Consider the following 18,418-nt stretch of genomic DNA (forward strand, 5'->3'; position numbering starts at 1 on the left):
TCTTAACTTTGTTGCAGACATCTCAAACCCTTCTTAATTTTGTTGCAAACATCTCAAACCCTTCATAGTTTTGTTGCAGAAATCTCAATCCCTACTTATTTTGTTGCAGATATGTCATACCAGTCTTAATTTTGTTGCAGACACCTCAAACTACTCTTATTTTGTTGTGGACATCACAAACCATTCTCATTTGCATTGTTAGAGTCTTGAACTCTTTCCAATTTCTTTGTGGGTGTCTCAAGTCCTTTTTTAAATTGCATTGTGGGCATCCTGAATCCTCAATTTCATTACAGGCATAGAAAATAGATAATGTAGCCAGATAATGTGACTGGCATCTTTTGAAATCATATTTTGCACAATATTAAGGAAAAAAAAATCAAAGTCTGGGGGAAATTTTGGTGTATAAACCCAATCCAAATTTAAGCTTTTTAAAACTTGCAAACTTTTCTAAAAAGGCATTAGCAGATTAATTTATCTTCAAAACGAATATCGTTCTTTAGTTCCCGTTGATCAGGCTTACTGTTGTTGATGGTATGAGCACTCTCCAGAGTTCCCAGTTGCTGCAGGCGAGCATGCAAAATCCCTGTCCTGTTACGAGACACAGGCAGAGTGAGAGATTTCCTGTCTGCAGCTACAGGTCCCACGCCCTCCTGGCTCCTAGTGGGGAAGTTCAGAATACAAGAGATGATGTAATTCTCGTTTTTATTTGTCAAACGGACGGTTTTTTGTTGTAAAAAGGACACGAGCAGCAAACAAAGGACAGAAGAAAGGTGAATGAGTAGATTAGATGTCATGCGTTTCATCAAACACCAGATTAAATAATTAATTTCTTACCCATGCAGGAGGGGCTTAGGGCCACAGCGGTATTCAGAAATCAACTTGCCAGCAGTGTTACAAATAAGAGAACAACCAAGAGCTGAGGGTTAAACAATTCTGTGTAGGTGTGAGTATGGTTATCATAAAGACAAACAATAAATTTAGTTTCACTTCAAGAATTAATATAATATGTGATCCAAACAGGAAAAGACCGACCCTACCTGGCAATGAATCTCTTCCCCATGTATCTGAACTGATGGAGGCAGATTCTGCAGAACAAAACAAGAGGACGCCATTACTGTACCAAACACCTCAAAGGTTGTTCTGTTTATTATTCACCGTGAAAGTGGGCGATCATGTACAACCCCAATTCTGAAAAAGTTGGAACGTTATGCAAAAGTCATTATGAATCAGATGACATCAACACATTAAAAAAAAGGATAAGGGTAACAAAATGATGTAAAACTAAATGGTACGAATAAGAAACTGTTCAAAGAGAATTTTGAAACTAATTAGTAGAGCCTGACCGATATATCGGTAGGGCCGATATTTTTGGCCGATACAGGCATCTGATGACATATTGGTATCTGTGATAATTGTCCCATTATGCCCCACTATAAACACTGGGGACAAGCCGTGTCCTTTCTTGCAAAAGGTGTAATTGTAGAAAGTATCCAGCAGAGGGCACATGCATACTATTTTCAAGTCATGGCTGTCACTTTAAGTTTCAGTTTCAGCACAGATGAAGCAGCGAGTATGTAGCATATTTTGCTAAACAGAGTAAGTTTATTGTAACTGATCTGTAAAATTAAAAAAAATTAATAATAAATTCTCTTCAATCCTCCAACCCGCTCGTCTTTAGCTACGTGTCTCTAAAGTTAGCAAGCTAATGTTTAGCTAAGGGCTATTGCCTTGTAAAACTTTATCCAGAACAATAAATCGGTAAAATATATCAGTGTTAGTAACGTTTTGTCGTGCTCAATGAAATGCATTGTTTGTCTGAAATCTTTACTTCTCTGCCAAAAAAAAATAGGCCACTGCAGTCCATACTAATTAGACCTTCGCAATACGTGACTGGCTGTTTAAGCAATAAAGAGGGAAGGGTGTTTCTTTGTTTAATTTATATTTTTGTAACACACTTGATAACTTTATGGTGAATAGGGGAGGATAGAAAATGTGAACGCACGTTAGAAGACTGTTTCAAGACTAAAACTCTAAAGAAGAAGCCATCTGTGAACACCATCCAGACATACTGCCGTCCTCTCTGGACTGAAGCTCATTTAAAATAGACTAAAGCAAAAAGGAAAACTCTTTTGATGTCAGAAAAATTTAAATCTGACATTCTTTTAAAAGACAATGGTCGCTATGTCTTCTGTACTAAAGAGGAGAGGGACCATTCAGCTTGTTATCAGTGCACAGTTCAAAAGCCTGTCTCTCTGATGGTATGGGGGTGCATTAGTGCCTATGGCAGGGGCAGCTTACAGATCAGTAAAAACACCAGTACAGAACAGTCTATATCGGTTTTAGAACGTCTGCTCTCATCCAACAACTGATTAGCCATAAAAATCTAATTTAATACCTGCGTAAAGCTAAATTTAATGTAATGTAAACGTCTATAAAATACAACAAAGTCCATAAAATACAGTTAGCATAAATTGCTAAGAAGTTTTTTCTTGTTTTAAAACGGCACCAATCATTTTGGTATTAGCTGCATTCAAATTAGCCATAAACTTCTTTGTCTAGTCAGAATTTAATTATTTCCCTAAACTGAGGTAGTACTTGTGAACTGAATTTCATTATTCTAGTTAATGTATTCAGTCCAATATATAAAAACATATTTCAGGTTGTAGCTTATTGGAAGACTCTTGCTGTAATGTGTTTTTTAAGTACTGGAATAAATCAAAGGAAAAAAGTCATTGGGACTTTTATTAAATACCTAGCTAAAGAGGATGTACTTACTCTATTAATGTAAAGAAGTCCATTAAATCTGATGGAGCCGCTTTGTTCCAGTAAGCAAACAGGGCCTCTGAGGGTGGTAAAACAAAAACCAGACAATAAATCCAGAATAAATTTGAACTGTTTTGTGTATAAAAATAAACTTAGATGTGGTTTCTTACCTTCTGACATACTCTTCAGGATGTGCAGGAAGCACATGAGCAGGTTGCGGATCTCGTCTCGGTCCAGTTTGTCGCAGCGCAGCACGGTGCTGCCCAGCGCCGATACACACTGGTTCTGATGAGCACGGCACAACGAAAAGAGAAAAATAAATAACTAGTGTAGCCCAGTTTGAGCTGTGCTATGTGGTACAAACTAAGTAGTAAAATGAGTTCATAGTAATATCATTTAAGTTTAAAAACAATGTCTACGTGATAAAAAGTGGAGTAAATATGAAGGAAAAACCCTTTTGTCATTTAGAAATGTATCATTTTAAAAACAGTTCCTATTTTGTCAAGAAAATCAATTTTACGTAGACTGAAACAGGCAGTTGTCATTTTTACTACGTTCCTTGAATGTTGCATAAAAGTTTGTTTAAGGGGTACACCACATGGTGACACGTGGAAGTTTCACAACCTACTCTTTAAGTTGTGCTAAGTGTCAGTCTTGTTCAGCTTTGTTTTCTATTGGATTAAGCATTTTATTTTGCCCAATCAGATGGGAGTGGGCGGGATTAATGGTACGCTGCATGAAACGTGAGTCTGTGTGAAGGGCAGACAAAGTTAGAGAGCACAGCGACGCAGATGTGTGACAATAAAGTAAAGCTGTCCATTGCAACAGATGATGCAGAGTTGTCGACTGTAACGGACTTTAAGAAGCATATGAAAGGTAAATACCTTTGTATGTATATTGTATGCCGTTTCAGAATGATGCCGTGTGTAGATGAAAACCATGCTAAGTAAAACTAGCATTTTAGCATGCTAGCGCAATGTAGCAGCTCAGGTTATTGTATACTGAAATGTAAATTCAACATTAGTGGCTGGTTAAGCTCTTAATGGCTCCATATGAGAAGCCAGTGTCTTTTACTAAGGACTATATATATGGACTGAGAGCTGTTAATGTGGACAGTGGACCAGGAGCTAATCTTTGGACCTGCTAGACAAGTTAGAAGTTCCCCATTTAGTCGTTGGATTCCAAACTGTGAGGTTGCTGCCAGGAAGGATCTCGGTGTTCGTGTAACATCACCTGCCTACTTACTTTACTCAGCGCCATATTAAAGAGATCGCCACATCTACCTTTTCCCGATCCAGTCTCAAACTCTGAAGGATTTGTGAGTACAAAACTAAACCATTGCACGTGCTTTTTATTTTATTTGCGCAGGTAGCGAATGTATGGGATGCTGTTTGTAAAGTTACACAGTCAAAAAATATCAATATTTTGGTTTATTTAGCCTTCCATAAGGAAAAAATAGCTTATTTTTTTCAAAGTCATATTTTCACCATGTTATTCATACATTTAGAAATGTCATAGTTCCAAACTAAATATTTAATTTACCAGCTAAATATTTACTTTTAACTTGCTAGTTAAATTTTTAGTTAGCAAGATAAATATGTAGTTCCACACTAAATATTTAGTTTACAAACTAAATGTTTATGTCCAAGCTAAATGTTTAATTTACAAACTAAATATTTAACTTGCAAGTTAAATATTTAGTTAGCAAATTAAATATTTATTTTGAAAATTAAATGTTTAGTTTGGAAAATAAATATTTAGGTCCGAGCTAAATATTTAGTTATCAAATTAAATATTTATTTTGGAATTTAAATGTTTAGCTTGGAAAATAAATATTTAGGTACGAGCTAAATATTTAGTTAGTAAATTAAATATTTAGTTTAGTAATTAAATGTTTAACTTAGAAATTACATGTTTAGATTGGAAATTAAATATTGAGGTTGGACAATAAATATTTAGTTTTTAAATTAAATGTTTAATTTTGAAAATAAATATTTAGCTTGGAAATTAAATATTTAATTTATGCCTAAACAACTATTATATTATAATATTTAACTTGCAAGTTAAATATTTAGTTTGCAAAGTAAATATTTAGTTTGGAACCATGATATTTATAAATGTATGAATGACAGGGTGAAAATATGACATTAAAAAAACTTTTTTATGAAAGGCTAAATAAACCAAAATATTGCTGTTAATTCTTGATTGAGTAACTTTACAAACGGCACCCCATACAAACGAGCTGTTTGTTTTTTAGCTCACGCACAACCAAGCATCAATTCAGGCCTGCAACGGGTTATTTTGGTGTTGAGTTTTATGTTTGAAACGCCTTACCTGAAATATTAAGGGGTATAATATGTACTGCAAATATTTGGGTTAAAATGATAGAACTGAAAGTACTGTGAAAAGTTGTTTTTGTTGTTATTTTTATGTATGAAATAAAGTTATTTTATTTACATATTTTTTCTTACCAAAAGTGTCTTTTAAAATTAAATCAGGCATCAGTGTCTTATTTGAAAGTTACTTTAAGTGTTACTTTTGTATTCTAAGAGAGTGTATTTAATATAAACATAGTTACGTGAATTAAATTCTTAGTGGGTCAAACAAGGTATAAATTCATAATTTCCTGCTAACTGGAGGCACCGCCATTAAATTAAATATGAACAGTAAGTTGTATGTCCTGTAAGCTGTTAGTTACAACGATCTTTAAAATATTGTTCCCAGGGCCCCGACCAATGTACTACATTTCAATCTAACCTCTTGGTTAACTCTTTACCTACGCGGTATGGGCGCTACACTAAGAACAGCAAGAAAGATGGTAAAAAATCTGAGCTTTAAAGAGCTGGAGCACGGCACACAAACAACCCAAACAAGAAGAAGGAGTCAAGAATCAAGATACGGCAGCAACAAGAGTAGATGCTCAGAGTAGGGAATGCAGTATAGCAGTACACAAACGGAGTACTTGTATGGGGGTATTTTCTTCCCAAGTTCCATCCACCCTTCGGCCTGCAGCTGCTTTGCCATTCCCACCGTCCAGCTGCAGGTCAGGCAGAGGCACAGCGAGCAGAGAAAAGTCCATGGTGACCCGCTTTGCAGCCCGGTTCACAGGCTCATCCCGCTCGTCAGCGTCAAGGAAGAGGGGCAGCACGTTGACCGAGTGCCTCCTGGTAAACCTCTCCTTTCGCTGGGTGGTGGTGGAGCAGGGAGAAGGAGAGTGGGAGCTCTGGAGGAGGTTTGGGCGTCCGAGAGTGCAGATAACGTACAAATAAAATGAGTTTAAAGAACGCAAAAGGTTCACCAATAAAGTTCTTTTTTCCTCTTTTGTTCATCTTTCAATCTCTGATCTACAACCACGGTTTGACAAATTGACCAAAGTGTAAAACAAAACAGAAAACCGATTTGTGAATCTCATAAACCCATATTTTATTCACAACGGAGCTTATTAAACATTAAATGTTGAAGAACTTATACCATTGTTAGGGGAATTTTGTTCATGGGTGTTTATCACTAACTAATGTTAAACTAATGTTGAACCATGTGTAGGAGCTGACTTGATCCTGCATGTACAGCTGGGAGGCCGAGGTCATCAGGCTGATAAATGTATATAAACTATTCTCGCACACTGTCCAGTGCATACTATCGCATCCAGGCTTCAATGAAACATCGGTGCAAGCCTGTTGTGACCATCTGTCCTTGCAAGTAAAACTTGGTTAAAAAAAATCTCCTATCGTCGTGTGGCTTCTTTTAGTAATCAAGATGAATAGAGGATATTTTTATCCAACACCCATGTCTGTAAAAACCTAGGTACCAAAGTACCTATGCACCCAAATACACATGTACTAGGGGTGCACAATTCCAGTTTTCTGGCCCATCACAGACTTCTAAAAAGTCTGAGCTGCCGATTCCGATTTTGGCCGATACCGATTTTGTTTTATAAGCGACACTGTCAGGTGTTATAAGGTCACAATGTACCTTCAATTTTCCAATATTATTTAACTGAAAAACATCTCTTGAACAATATTTTAGAAACAATACAAACTTGTTTTAACTGGTCATGAGGTAGTGTTCTAAAATATAAATGAAGTTCAGACAATTGTTAAAACTAAAAAAATCTGTAAAATCAGTTTCTCATGCAAGTATCGGACAATTTCCTATTTCCCAAAATTAAGGAAATCGGGGCCGATTTATCGGTGCACCCCTATCAAATACCTATAGTGTATACTCAAATATGCATGTACCCAAGTACTCATGCATTAAAATATCCACATGTACTTAAGCACCTAGTTACTTAAATATCCAGGTACCAAAGTACCCATCTAAATGCCCAGGGACTCAAATATCTCAGTACTCAAATGTCCATGTACTCAATGAGCCCTGTACCCAAATAGCCAGGAATGGTATTGAAATCCCTATTTATCAAAGTACCCAGTTACTCAAACACCAACAGTATGTACCCAAGGAGACATGGTTATTAGTTATCTGGAACAGGATCAAGTGAGGACATAGAAGCATGTCATTCAAACCAGTGGGCTTTGATAGAATTTGAGTAGATCCAGTGGTGACCTACCTTCTCCAGTGAGTTGGTCTTGTCACTGCTCTTATCCTGAAGGCTGCTGGCAGAGTCGGTGGAGGCCAGAGAGCCTCTGGAGTCTGCGTGATGGACTGAGCTCACGTTAGGAGTGGAGCTGTGAGGTGACGCTGATGAGGCAGGGACATAAAATTAAAACGAACCCACCGGTATAACGAATAATTTTGTTTGACAGGGAAGAGAAGAGTCACCTGTTCCAGAGATGACCCCAAACACATCTTTGTGGAGAGCGTTTTCTATGCAACTCCCAGGTTTCTGAGGAGTCACCGTGGCGTTTGGTACCAGCGAGTCCTCCCTCATGTTCTGGGACACAAAAACATCTGAGTGACCACTTAATCCTGCAAATATTGAACCATTGAAGAGAGGGACACGGGGCAAGCTGCCATTTAATTTCCTACCATTAGATGTCAGGCTTACATTGTGGTTGCAGAGAGGAGCTGAATCCTTGACGTCAAGTCTGTAAACGTTCTCCTGAAGAAGGCCGAACAGAGGCAGGTAGAGGGTGGCGAGTCTCGCTTGGTGGCTCTGAAGCAACACAAAAGATGCTCAGGAAAATAATTTATTCAAATCTAACAAACTATTTTGAAGAGAACAAACAGGCACAGATATAGAGTTCACTCAGAACTTCTACCAAACAAATGGGGGAAAGCCTCTCAATGGAGGGAACTGCTGTTCACAACAGACCCAGCAAGCTTTGGAAGATGTTTTAAGAGCAGCATGGTGTCTGAGGTATCAAACTTACTTTAGCAACGTAGCGGTCGTCAAACGTGTGTTTAATTTGTAGTCCCTTGAGCACCTGGACGGCAATGTGTCGGATCTCTCTGTGCTCCTGAAGCGCCGCGCCCACCTCCCGCAGCAGCAAGCCCACCAGAAAGTGGTTTCGACAGAAGTCGTCAGTCAGGGAATAGTCCAGCTGGAGATCTGTGGAAGGCCCAGATCAACAAAAACTACTAAAGAAAAGCCAACCGACTTTGCTGAAATGAGCAGATCACAAGCTAAAAGCAGCAGAACAGTAGCTAAAAACTAAAAGCAGCAAAGCTATAGCTAAAATTTACAAAATGTATCAGAAAAATAACAATACAGTACAATAAATTAGCCAATCTGATGCTAGAATTAACAAAACTATAGCCAGAATTAGTAAAACAGATGCAAAAATCAGCTAAACAGATGTTAAAAATGTCCAAAACTGCTGCTAAGATTAGAAAAAAGTGCTAAAAATTAAATAAACAAAAACTACAATTAGTAAATCAGAAGCTAGGGTTAACAAAACGTGAAAAGCAGCAAAACATACTTCAACTAAAATCATCAAAGTTGTACCTAAAAATAGCAAAACAGATTGTTCAAGTTAGCAAAACAGATGCTAATATTAGCAAAACAGATACAAAAATTGATTAAACAGCTGTTAAAATTAGCCAGCATGAAGCTAAATTTTGCAAAACATACACTAAAGCTAAAATTTCCAGTTTAGTAAATAAAATCTGCAAAACTTTAGCTAGATTTAGCTAAATATATGCTAAAGCTAAAATTAGCAAATCAGATGCTAATGATAGCAAAACAGTAGCAATAGTAACAGTAGCAGCAAAACTGATAAAAAAAACTAAAAGCAACAAAACAGTAACTAAAAATACTAAACTAGCTAAAAGCTACAATGAGCAAAATTTTCTGTAAAAGCTAAAATAACCATAACAGTAGCTAAAACAAGCTGAATAAGTAAAAAGTTCAAAATAAAATAATATAGCTAAAAGCTAAATGTACCATGAGATGACAAAAAAAACAAAAAACTAATAAGTATCAGTGTTTCTTCTAGATCAGTGCTCTTGGAAGTGTGCTCGGCTATTTTGTGGGGGGGGGGTGGAGACGAAGACATGTCTGTGTTGCGCTTAGCGCTACGTTACTGCAGGCTTTTGTCAGCCGGGGGAGGGGAGACGAAGACGAAGACGAACATAGACTGAACATAGACGAAGTCTATGTTGCATGCTAGCTTGCACTTAGTGCTATGTCAGGTAGCATATTTGCTAGCGCATCTGTATTGCGCACCGCTAGTTTAGGTCTACGTCAATACTGACAGTTGACTGTGGGGGTCATGAAGGGTGTTTCAGTAGGCGGGGCAGAGCGCCTTAGGGAAAACACTGAGTATCAAATAACCAAAAACAATGTAGAACCGAAAAGAGCTTCATGTATTTGTATAAGGAATTTTACTTTAAAAATTTTAAATACTTGGAAATATATAAAAGTGGTTGTAACCAAAAGACATAGCACACCATTCCTGAGTTGATTGTTTTGAAATTTGAAGGGTTAAAATAGCACGAAGGATGCATGTTTGATGTTTTAAAACTTTCAGAAGAAATTACAAATAGGAAAACTATAGTGTGACTATAAAAACTCACACTTCCTGGAACAGATGTGAACTCCGAGTTGCATTTTTACCTTGAAACCTCTGAATTCGGCCTTTTCCGAAGGGCATGGGCAGATTGAGAGGCACATAGTGCTCATGGTTGCAAACAACCCGCAGGAACTCGAACTTAAACTCAAACAAAGTCTGGAAGAGAGGCACAACAAAAAACATTTGAAAACGCCACATTAAGCTTTAAATTTTAGTATAAAATATTTTATAGGACCTTTAAATATGTCACCTTGGGGTCACCTGGGACAAAGCAGTTCATGTAGTTGTTGATCTGCTTGAATATAAACCCTCTGTCCATGAACGTGAAGCATCGCTGAGGGTAAAAAATAAAAACAATGCAAATATCCCCAATCAGTATCTCACACATAACCCTTCAAACTCACCAAACTGAGTTTGAAGGAGTACCAACCTTGATGAAAACAGCCAGGCTGTGATTGGCATTGCGAGAAGCATCCAGGTTGTCCTTGTATTTCTGGGTGATGTGCGGCATCAGCATATTGACCAGAGTCTCCACAGCATGGTAGAAGGAAGCAGAAAAACGTTGGTTCCTTGAAAGCTGGACACAGCAAAAAGCAAAAGACGGGGGATTGGCATTAGGTTTCCAATGAATACCTTAAGGATAAGAGAAAATAAATATGTAAACAGACGTACCTTTACTTTCCCGCCCTCTATAAGATAATAAGCCATGGATTTCACCAGAGCTTCAAAAAAGTACCACGAGTGCTGCAATAAGATGAAAAGTCTGTGAAACAAAAGTAGGCACTGCATATGTTTATGTATACATATTACAAGTAGTGTTCAGAACTTTTATATATAAATACTTATGTTTACTTCAAACTCTCACCACCTTGAATACATCAAGGTGGTGTATCAAGGTGGCCGCAGTGTTTGACTAGTTGCTTTTACTCCTGTTCTGACATTTCTGCACTAATATTAGTAACGTTCTATACGTTGGATAAGTTAGCACTAGGATGCAACTGTTAGTAGACTACCGTATTTTCCGCCGTAAATGTTGCTCCGCCCTATAAGTCGCATCAGTCCAAATATGTCTAAAAAAGTGGAAAAATCCATAAATATGTCGCTTTGCCATATATGTCACAGCTACTATGTGTCGCCGCCGACGCGTCGTGTTTGTTACGCATCACCGCTGACAACACAGAAATGTGGGCTGAACCTGGAAATGTGGGCTGATGTGCCAAAAATGGATTGGCTGCCAAATGGCGGCCACAGGAGGACTTTTTGTTTTTGTCTTGAACTTTTTTGAATTTGTCATTATAGCCACTTTTACCTATTACATGATACAACAGCGTGCCTCACTGTTAATACTACTCTGCTGCCATCTAGTGGCTGAAAATGGTAGTGTTCAAAAAATTTCAGTCAGAATGACTGAAAATGGTCATATCTCAGCCAAAAATTGGTTTATAAATATGGGAAACAATCCATAAATACGGTGCTTCTGCCTATGAGTTGCAGGGCATGTAAATTATGCAAAAAAAACCTGTGACTTACAGGGCGAAAAATACAGTAGTGTGAAAAATTGTGCGAAAATTGGCATTTTTTTCAGCTGTGACGTTTATGAATTCTGAGTGCAAACAGCTAGCTGTGCGGCCACATTTTTTGCAGCCAAGTTTCAAAAATGTTAAATCCAATTTTTGGGTAAGATTCAAGCACTTTAGAGTGTCCCGTGACAAAACACGTGGTAAGGTCCTGACAACGTACATCATCATCTACGACATACATAAAGACATACGTCCTACGTGATGACAACATTGTTGTTTGAACAGGCTCTATTGAACGGCTCTGTGAAGCAAACAGATCATCAAGATCTGGTTCCCTTCAAAGAGACATAGACCCCATCACTATTTCTTCGACTATCGTCAGAAATTTGAAGTGGATGTGATTGCAGCGGAGAAGTGCATACAATGACAATCCTGCTATGAGGACTTCCCAGGAGTTCTGCAATCAAGTTTCTTGTGAGGTATAAAATGTCCTGACAGGAACGAACTTTGCTCTTGTTCCTTCCAAAAACTTAAAAAATGTTCTTGGGACTTGAGGAATATGCAACAAGCTTTGGAGTTACGAGCTAAAATTGATTAGGCATCCAAGCAAGTATGAAAAATCTCCAGTGTTCAGATGGTTCCACAGAAACTTGTCCTGGATTTGGATTCACATTAACATCCTGTTTACATCAGAGCAGTTACACTGTTGGTTTACCTTCAACAGTTTGTTGCTTGTTAAGAAGTCCGTGGATGGTTTGAGAATGGCTGTCATGGCCTTAGCCAGCTCCCCGTGAACCGTTTTTACACACATGGAGGAATAAGGCTCTGGCTTGAACACAAACTGAGGAAGAAACAGAAGAAGAAAACAGGTTTATTCATTTTAGATTTTGACAGGAACCCAGAATCCCACTGCACATCATCAGCACCAACAGAATGACTAAAGCCTGCACCTTCAGATAGGATCTCAAGTAATGTTCAAGCCCCTCCTCGTGACACTGTGCTACCACATGAACCATTACCCTACAACACAAGAAAAAAAAAAGATTTAAGACTTATCACACTACTACTTGACTCCAATAGTTGAAGTCAAAGTTTTAAGAAAAGATATGGAACAATGTGCAATGACCACATGCTCAATATCTGGAGAACAAAAATGAATTTGCTCATTAGGAACAAAATGATTGCTATGTGGTGTAGTCTTCTGTGTTTCTTTCTAACCTGGTAACGTTGACAGCCACATCCTCATGCGTGGCCCTGGTGAGAACGCAAAACAGCTGGTTGAGGACGGTGGGCAGAAAGTTAACCATCACATGACCTTCCATCGCATGAAGACTCTAGTAGTGATGAAGAAATTATTTACTATTGACAGACAGACACCAGTCTGAAATAACCCATTTTAACCTGAAAGTTGTTTAAGATGATATGCAATACCTTCAGGTATTTGACCAGATCGCCCTCTGAAGCTTGTTCGGACACCTCCATGCTTTGACAGTGGTGGAAGAAGTTGTGTAAATGTTGATCCTGGAAGAAAAATAGTATAATAAACAATTTTTTTAATTCAGAACACCCTCCAGTGACAAAGTAGTAGTCTAACCTGGTAGATATAGTGTCCTCCATGTGTATTTACCTGAGTGTAAACCGTGGAAACAAGGTGGGTTGAGACAGTGAACAGGGATTTCCCACCATCCACCCATTTAATCTCCATGCCAGACTGCTGTAACAACAAGTGAGTTTTAATCACTGCACTGCACACAGAGCAACAGGAAAAAACTTTTGAGATTTGGTTTTAAAATAGCAAGGAAAGCTGTTTTTCCAGATGTACATTTGTCCATTTTCCCTCTCCCCAGCACCTCCTGGGGGATCCCAAAGTGTTGCCAGACCAAAGGGGATTCACAATCTTTCCAGCAAGTTCTGGGTCTTCCCAGGGTCTCTTACCAGTGGGACATGCCTGGAAAACTTCCATCCATTATCTTCCGTTTGTTCCGAAGTCAGGTCATGGGGAAATTCCTCCCAGCCACGCCCCTCCAGGTCACATTGTCATTACCCACGTGGCCACTGAAGTCCCCCAACAGAATAAAGGAGTCCCCAGCTGGCGCACCTTCCAGCACTCTCGCCTAGGGCTCCAAGAAGGCCAGATACTCTGAACTGCCGTTTGACGCATAGGCACAAACAACAGTCCAAGCCCATCCCCCCACCCAAATGTACAGGGAAGCTACCCTCTCATCTACCGGGAAAAACTCCAGCACACAGGCACCAAGACAGGGGGCTAAGAGTAGACCCACACCAGCTCTGCGCCTCTCACCATGGGCAACTCCAGAGTGAAATAAGGTCCAGCCCCTCTCAAGGAGATTGGTTTCAGAGTCCATGCTGTGCATTGAGGTGAGCCCAACTATATCTAGTCGGTACCTCTCAACCTCACGCACAAGCTCAGTCTTCTTCTACGCCTGAGCGGTCACATTCCATGTCCCAAGAGATAGCTTTGGTAAGCCAGGGTCAGAGAGCCACAGCCTCCGCCTTCAGCCACTGCCCATGGCGTCATGCACCCAATTCATTTAGCCCCTCCTGCAAGTGGTGGGCCCACAGGAAGGCCTGGAAAACTTCTACAAGAAAACTAATCTGATACCCAAACCACTTTGTCTGACTACTTTCGATGTAGAGGAGCAGAAACTACTCAAAGTATTGTCAGGCCATACTATGTTGTTGGAAGTACCTGGGAAACTCAGGAGGATTTTTTTCAAACATGACATCCTGGTGCATTTCAAACAAATTGGACCCTCAAAGAGTTTTTACAAAAAACTATCCCATGTGGCTGACTATGGTTAACAGGCTAACACACATGTTCAATGGTTTTTCATGGGAGTACGCAATAATCAGATGGCAAAAACATTACCAATCCAAGACAAATCATATCAACAAAAAGAATCCGTCCAGAGGACTTGATTTAACCTTGTTAGAATTACCAATCCACCTTTTATGTTGCTTTTACCTTGTTGTCCTGGAAGCTGAGGTACCCGGCAGGTAGATTTGCAGCCACGGGAAGCTGCTGTTCATTCATGATAACTCGGCCTCCGTCTCTCAGCAGAAGCAGCCAAGCTGAACCCACTGAGGGCAAAGAGCAGATTCAGCTTTGCATTATTTAGGTAGCACCACTAATGGGGCGATGATATTTCAAATATCTGCGCCAACTACAAAGAATCATCAACTGAGATTAATCTGTATCGGACTGGCTTAGTTCTTGCTCTGAAACTAAAAGCGTACCAGGAGTTTCCACCATGTCTTTCTTCTTGCTGTTGTTTTCACAGCTGACGTGATAGAAGGTGAAGAGAAGGTGATGCTTCTCATGCAGCTGAGTAGGCAGCTCTATCTTTATCTGAAGGGGGAAAAAAAACCCACAGGTTCCAGTAAACGTAGTGATTTAAAGGTACTGGTAAGCATATTCAGTCTTCCTGGACGTTGATACAGTTCTAGCGGAGAGAAAATGGGGGTAAATACCTCATCGTAGAACTCAGGGTTCTGCTGGTGGTGTAGGACGGCTGCGTATGCGTGCTTCGTGAACAGAGGTCCTCCAGGACGCCCATAGATGCACTGCGGTAAAAAAAAGACGAAGGGGGGGGGGGGGAATAAAGCTTTTACTCAGAGCCATGAAAATCTGGCATACTTTGAACAAAGACTTTGAATAAAGTAACCAAATAGAGTCTCAAGGTTCATCCACACCATCCCAAATATTTTTTGAAACTAATACTTTGTCTCAGAGTTTATATTTGTTTTTCATTGTCCACACATTAACAAAAACCCATGCTGAGCCACTAGGTGGCGAGAACGTCCACATTAACAAAATATCAAAAATACATAGGTTAGCGTGGCTACAGATTTAGTCAAAACCATCAAATATAAATTATACTTAAGAATGGAAGCTGCAAGTTGAAGTCACAAAGATCGAGAACCCCCTATTGGCTGGCAGCAGTACAGTTTGACGTCCCTTTCATTTAAACAACTGGGGTATTTGAATGACTAAAATAAAATACACGTTGGAAATTTGTTTTAGTTTTTGTGGCTTCACATAGTTCTTATCTTTATGCTGTTTGTTCAGATATGTATTTTTAAACATGTTTAGTTTTAGTTATTTGTTTGAGCCTTTAAACTGTTACGTTACACAGTGACAGACGGCGGGACAGTCTGTAAGCGAGTTGGGACGGCGTGCAGGTGGGACTTAACGTGTTGACCCCAACATTCCAAGTGAGCTGGTTCCAAAACTACAACATGTCAACTCCTGTAAACTTCTATTTTGGACAATGGATAGTGTTGGAGAAAAATATCCTGGCTTGATCTTATTTACGCCAAAGGAGCCACACTTGACGGCAGGAAAAGATTTTTGACCGGTATTGACGGTAAATACACACATGAAGACCAGTGACGAGAATCTGCCACGAGCTGTGCTCAGCTTGGTTTTATACCCTTATCAGTTCAGCTGAGCTCAAAGACTCCGAGGTGTTCTTGGAGCGACAGTGCACGTAGCAGCCTCACTCAGCTCCTTGTCCAGCTCTCTACTAACCCAAACATATGATTCATGGGCAGAGTTAATGTTCTCAGCCATAGTAGTTAAAAACACCCATAACCTTTGACCAACACTTCCCTAACAGATAGTAATGGAATCACTTCATCTAGCTTCATTTATGTCAATAGTTAAAAGTTGGTTTTGTGTTTGATGCGTTTTCCTCCATTTTTAAACAAACGTGCTGAAATACTCATAACACGCCACTAGGTGTCAGGTACGTCCATGCTAACAACTCGTCAAAATAATGAGCGGAAACATTCTTTGACTAAAGACTCTCCTAAAACAATTTGAGCTCGTTTTTCTTCCTTTGCTGCAGGTTTTTAATGCTATGAAGCAATTCAACACACAAAGTTCAAATATGACAAGATCATAGAGATAGAAAAACCAATAAAACATCTCCATGTTGCTGTGGTTTTAGGTTATCATGTGGATGTTTTGAAGAAACATCAGTTTTTTTTCACCAAAAGGTCTGTTTGTGTTGGGATGGCAGGTGCAAACACAGTAAAACTATTTGTTATCAAGAAATCTTGTATTTCACGCAATGTTTGTTTTAACTTGGTGTTTATGATTCAAAAATTTAATGATGGTACCACTTTACAATAAGGCTCCCCTTATAGAAGGTTAACAAATAGTTTATAGCTATGTTATTAATTCCTCTATACACACTTTATAAATAACTAATAACGGCTTATTATGCATTAATTAAGAGTGACAGCGAAAACTGACCAGTTTCTTGCCAGATAGTGAGCCACCTATATTTAACCTAGAGTTGTTATATTAAACAAGTCAGACATATATAGATATGATATAAATAGATATGATATATATAGATATGATATAAATATATGATATATATATATATATATATATATATATATATATCATATTCATATATATATATATACTGTACTGTATATATACATATACACACACAGGTGATGGTCATAAAATTAGAATATCATGAAAAAGTTAATTTATTTCAGTAATTTCATTCAAAAAGAGAAACTTGTATATTAAATTAATTTATTACACACAGACTGATAATTTCAAATGTTTATTTATTTAAATGTTGATGATTATAACAGACAACTAATGAAAACCCCAAATTCAGTATCTCAGAAAATTAGATTATTACTTAAGACCAATTAAAAAAAAGGATTTTTAGAAATGTTGGCCAACTGAAAAGTATGAACATGAAAAGTATGAGCATGTACAGCACTCAGTACTTAGTTGTTGCTCCTTTTGTCTGGATTACTGCATCAATGCGACGTGGCATGGAGTCGATCAGTCTGTGTCACTGCTCAGGTGTTATGAGAACCCAGGTTGCTCTGATAGTGGCCTTCAGCTCTTCTGAATTGTTGGGTCTGGTGTATCACATCTTCCTCTTCACAATACCCCATAGATTTTCCATGTGGTTAAGGTCAGGCGAGTTTGCTCATCAATTAAGAACAGGGATACCATGATCCTTAAACCAGGTACTGGTAGCTTTGGCACTGTGTGCAGGTGCCAAGTCCTGTTGGAAAATTAAATCTGCATCTCCATAAAGTTGCTCAGCAGTAGGAAGCATGAAGTTTTCTAAAACTTCCTGGTAGACAGCTGTGTTGACCATAGACCTCAGAAAAACAGTGCACCAACACCAGCAGATGACATGGCACCCTAATCCATCACCGACTGTGGAAACTTGACACTGGACCTCAAGCAACGTGGATTCTGTGCTTCTCATCTCTTCCTCCAGACTCTGGGACCATGATTACCAAAGGGAATGCAAAATTTACTTTAATCAGAGAACACAACTTTGAACCACTCAGCAGCAGTCCCAGGCGAGACACTTCTGACGCTGTCTCTTGTTCAAGAGTGGCTTGACACAAGGAATGCGACAGCTGAAACCTATGTCTTGCATAAGTCTGTGCATGGTGGTTCTTGAAGCACTGACTCCAGCTGCAGTCCACTCTTTATGAATCTCCCCCACATTTTGGAATGGGTTTTGTTTCACAATACTCTCCAGGGTGCAGTTATCCCTATTGCTTGTACACTTTTTTTCTACCACATCTTTTCCTTCCCTTCACCTCTCTATTAATGTGCTTGGACACAGAGCTCTGTGAACAGCCAGCCTCTTTAGCAATGACCTTTTGTGTTTTGCCCTCTTTGTGCAAGGTGTCAGTGGTCGTCTTTTGGACAACTGTCAAGTCAGCAGTCTTCCCCATGATTGTGTAGCTACAGAACTAGACTGAGACCATTTGAAGGCCTTTTCAGGTGTTTTGAGTTAATTAGTTGGAGTGTGGCACCAGGTGTCTTCAATATTGAACCTTTTCACATTCTAATTTTCTGAAATACTGAATTTGGGATTTTCATTAGTTGTCAGTTATAATCATCAACATTAAAATAAATAATCATTTGAAATATATCAGTCTGTGTGTAATGAATTAATATAATATACAAATTTCACTTTTTGAATGGAATTACTGAAAAAAAATAAACTTTTTTCAATGATTTCTAATTTTAAGACCATCACCTGTATATACACATATATATATTTATATGTATATATATATATATATATACATATATACATATACACATTTATATATATATATATATATATATATATA

At 38.6% G+C, this 18,418-nt stretch overlaps 1 protein-coding gene across 1 annotated transcript in view; it reads right to left on the bottom strand.

The window, feature by feature from the left end:
• LOC119428696 (dedicator of cytokinesis protein 9) overlaps positions 1 to 18,418 on the bottom strand; it is a 125,916-nt gene that overhangs the window by 17,297 nt on the left and 90,201 nt on the right. The window contains exons 18-38 of the mRNA XM_037696368.1: positions 14,747 to 14,839; positions 14,513 to 14,624; positions 14,241 to 14,356; positions 12,882 to 12,968; positions 12,686 to 12,775; positions 12,473 to 12,588; positions 12,205 to 12,274; positions 11,970 to 12,095; positions 10,407 to 10,478; positions 10,165 to 10,311; positions 9,985 to 10,068; positions 9,779 to 9,890; positions 8,094 to 8,272; positions 7,769 to 7,876; positions 7,543 to 7,654; positions 7,331 to 7,461; positions 5,726 to 5,986; positions 2,934 to 3,048; positions 2,776 to 2,842; positions 1,038 to 1,085; positions 521 to 657 (exon numbers count right to left, since the gene is read on the bottom strand). Coding sequence (XP_037552296.1) covers positions 521 to 657; positions 1,038 to 1,085; positions 2,776 to 2,842; positions 2,934 to 3,048; positions 5,726 to 5,986; positions 7,331 to 7,461; positions 7,543 to 7,654; positions 7,769 to 7,876; positions 8,094 to 8,272; positions 9,779 to 9,890; positions 9,985 to 10,068; positions 10,165 to 10,311; positions 10,407 to 10,478; positions 11,970 to 12,095; positions 12,205 to 12,274; positions 12,473 to 12,588; positions 12,686 to 12,775; positions 12,882 to 12,968; positions 14,241 to 14,356; positions 14,513 to 14,624; positions 14,747 to 14,839 — 2,383 coding nt within the window. The remainder of the gene's footprint in view (positions 1 to 520; positions 658 to 1,037; positions 1,086 to 2,775; positions 2,843 to 2,933; positions 3,049 to 5,725; positions 5,987 to 7,330; positions 7,462 to 7,542; positions 7,655 to 7,768; positions 7,877 to 8,093; positions 8,273 to 9,778; positions 9,891 to 9,984; positions 10,069 to 10,164; positions 10,312 to 10,406; positions 10,479 to 11,969; positions 12,096 to 12,204; positions 12,275 to 12,472; positions 12,589 to 12,685; positions 12,776 to 12,881; positions 12,969 to 14,240; positions 14,357 to 14,512; positions 14,625 to 14,746; positions 14,840 to 18,418) is intronic.

Source organism: Nematolebias whitei, chromosome 23 (assembly GCF_014905685.2).
Source record: "Nematolebias whitei isolate Nwh7 chromosome 23, NemWhi1, whole genome shotgun sequence".
Lineage (NCBI taxonomy): Eukaryota > Metazoa > Chordata > Actinopteri > Cyprinodontiformes > Rivulidae > Nematolebias > Nematolebias whitei.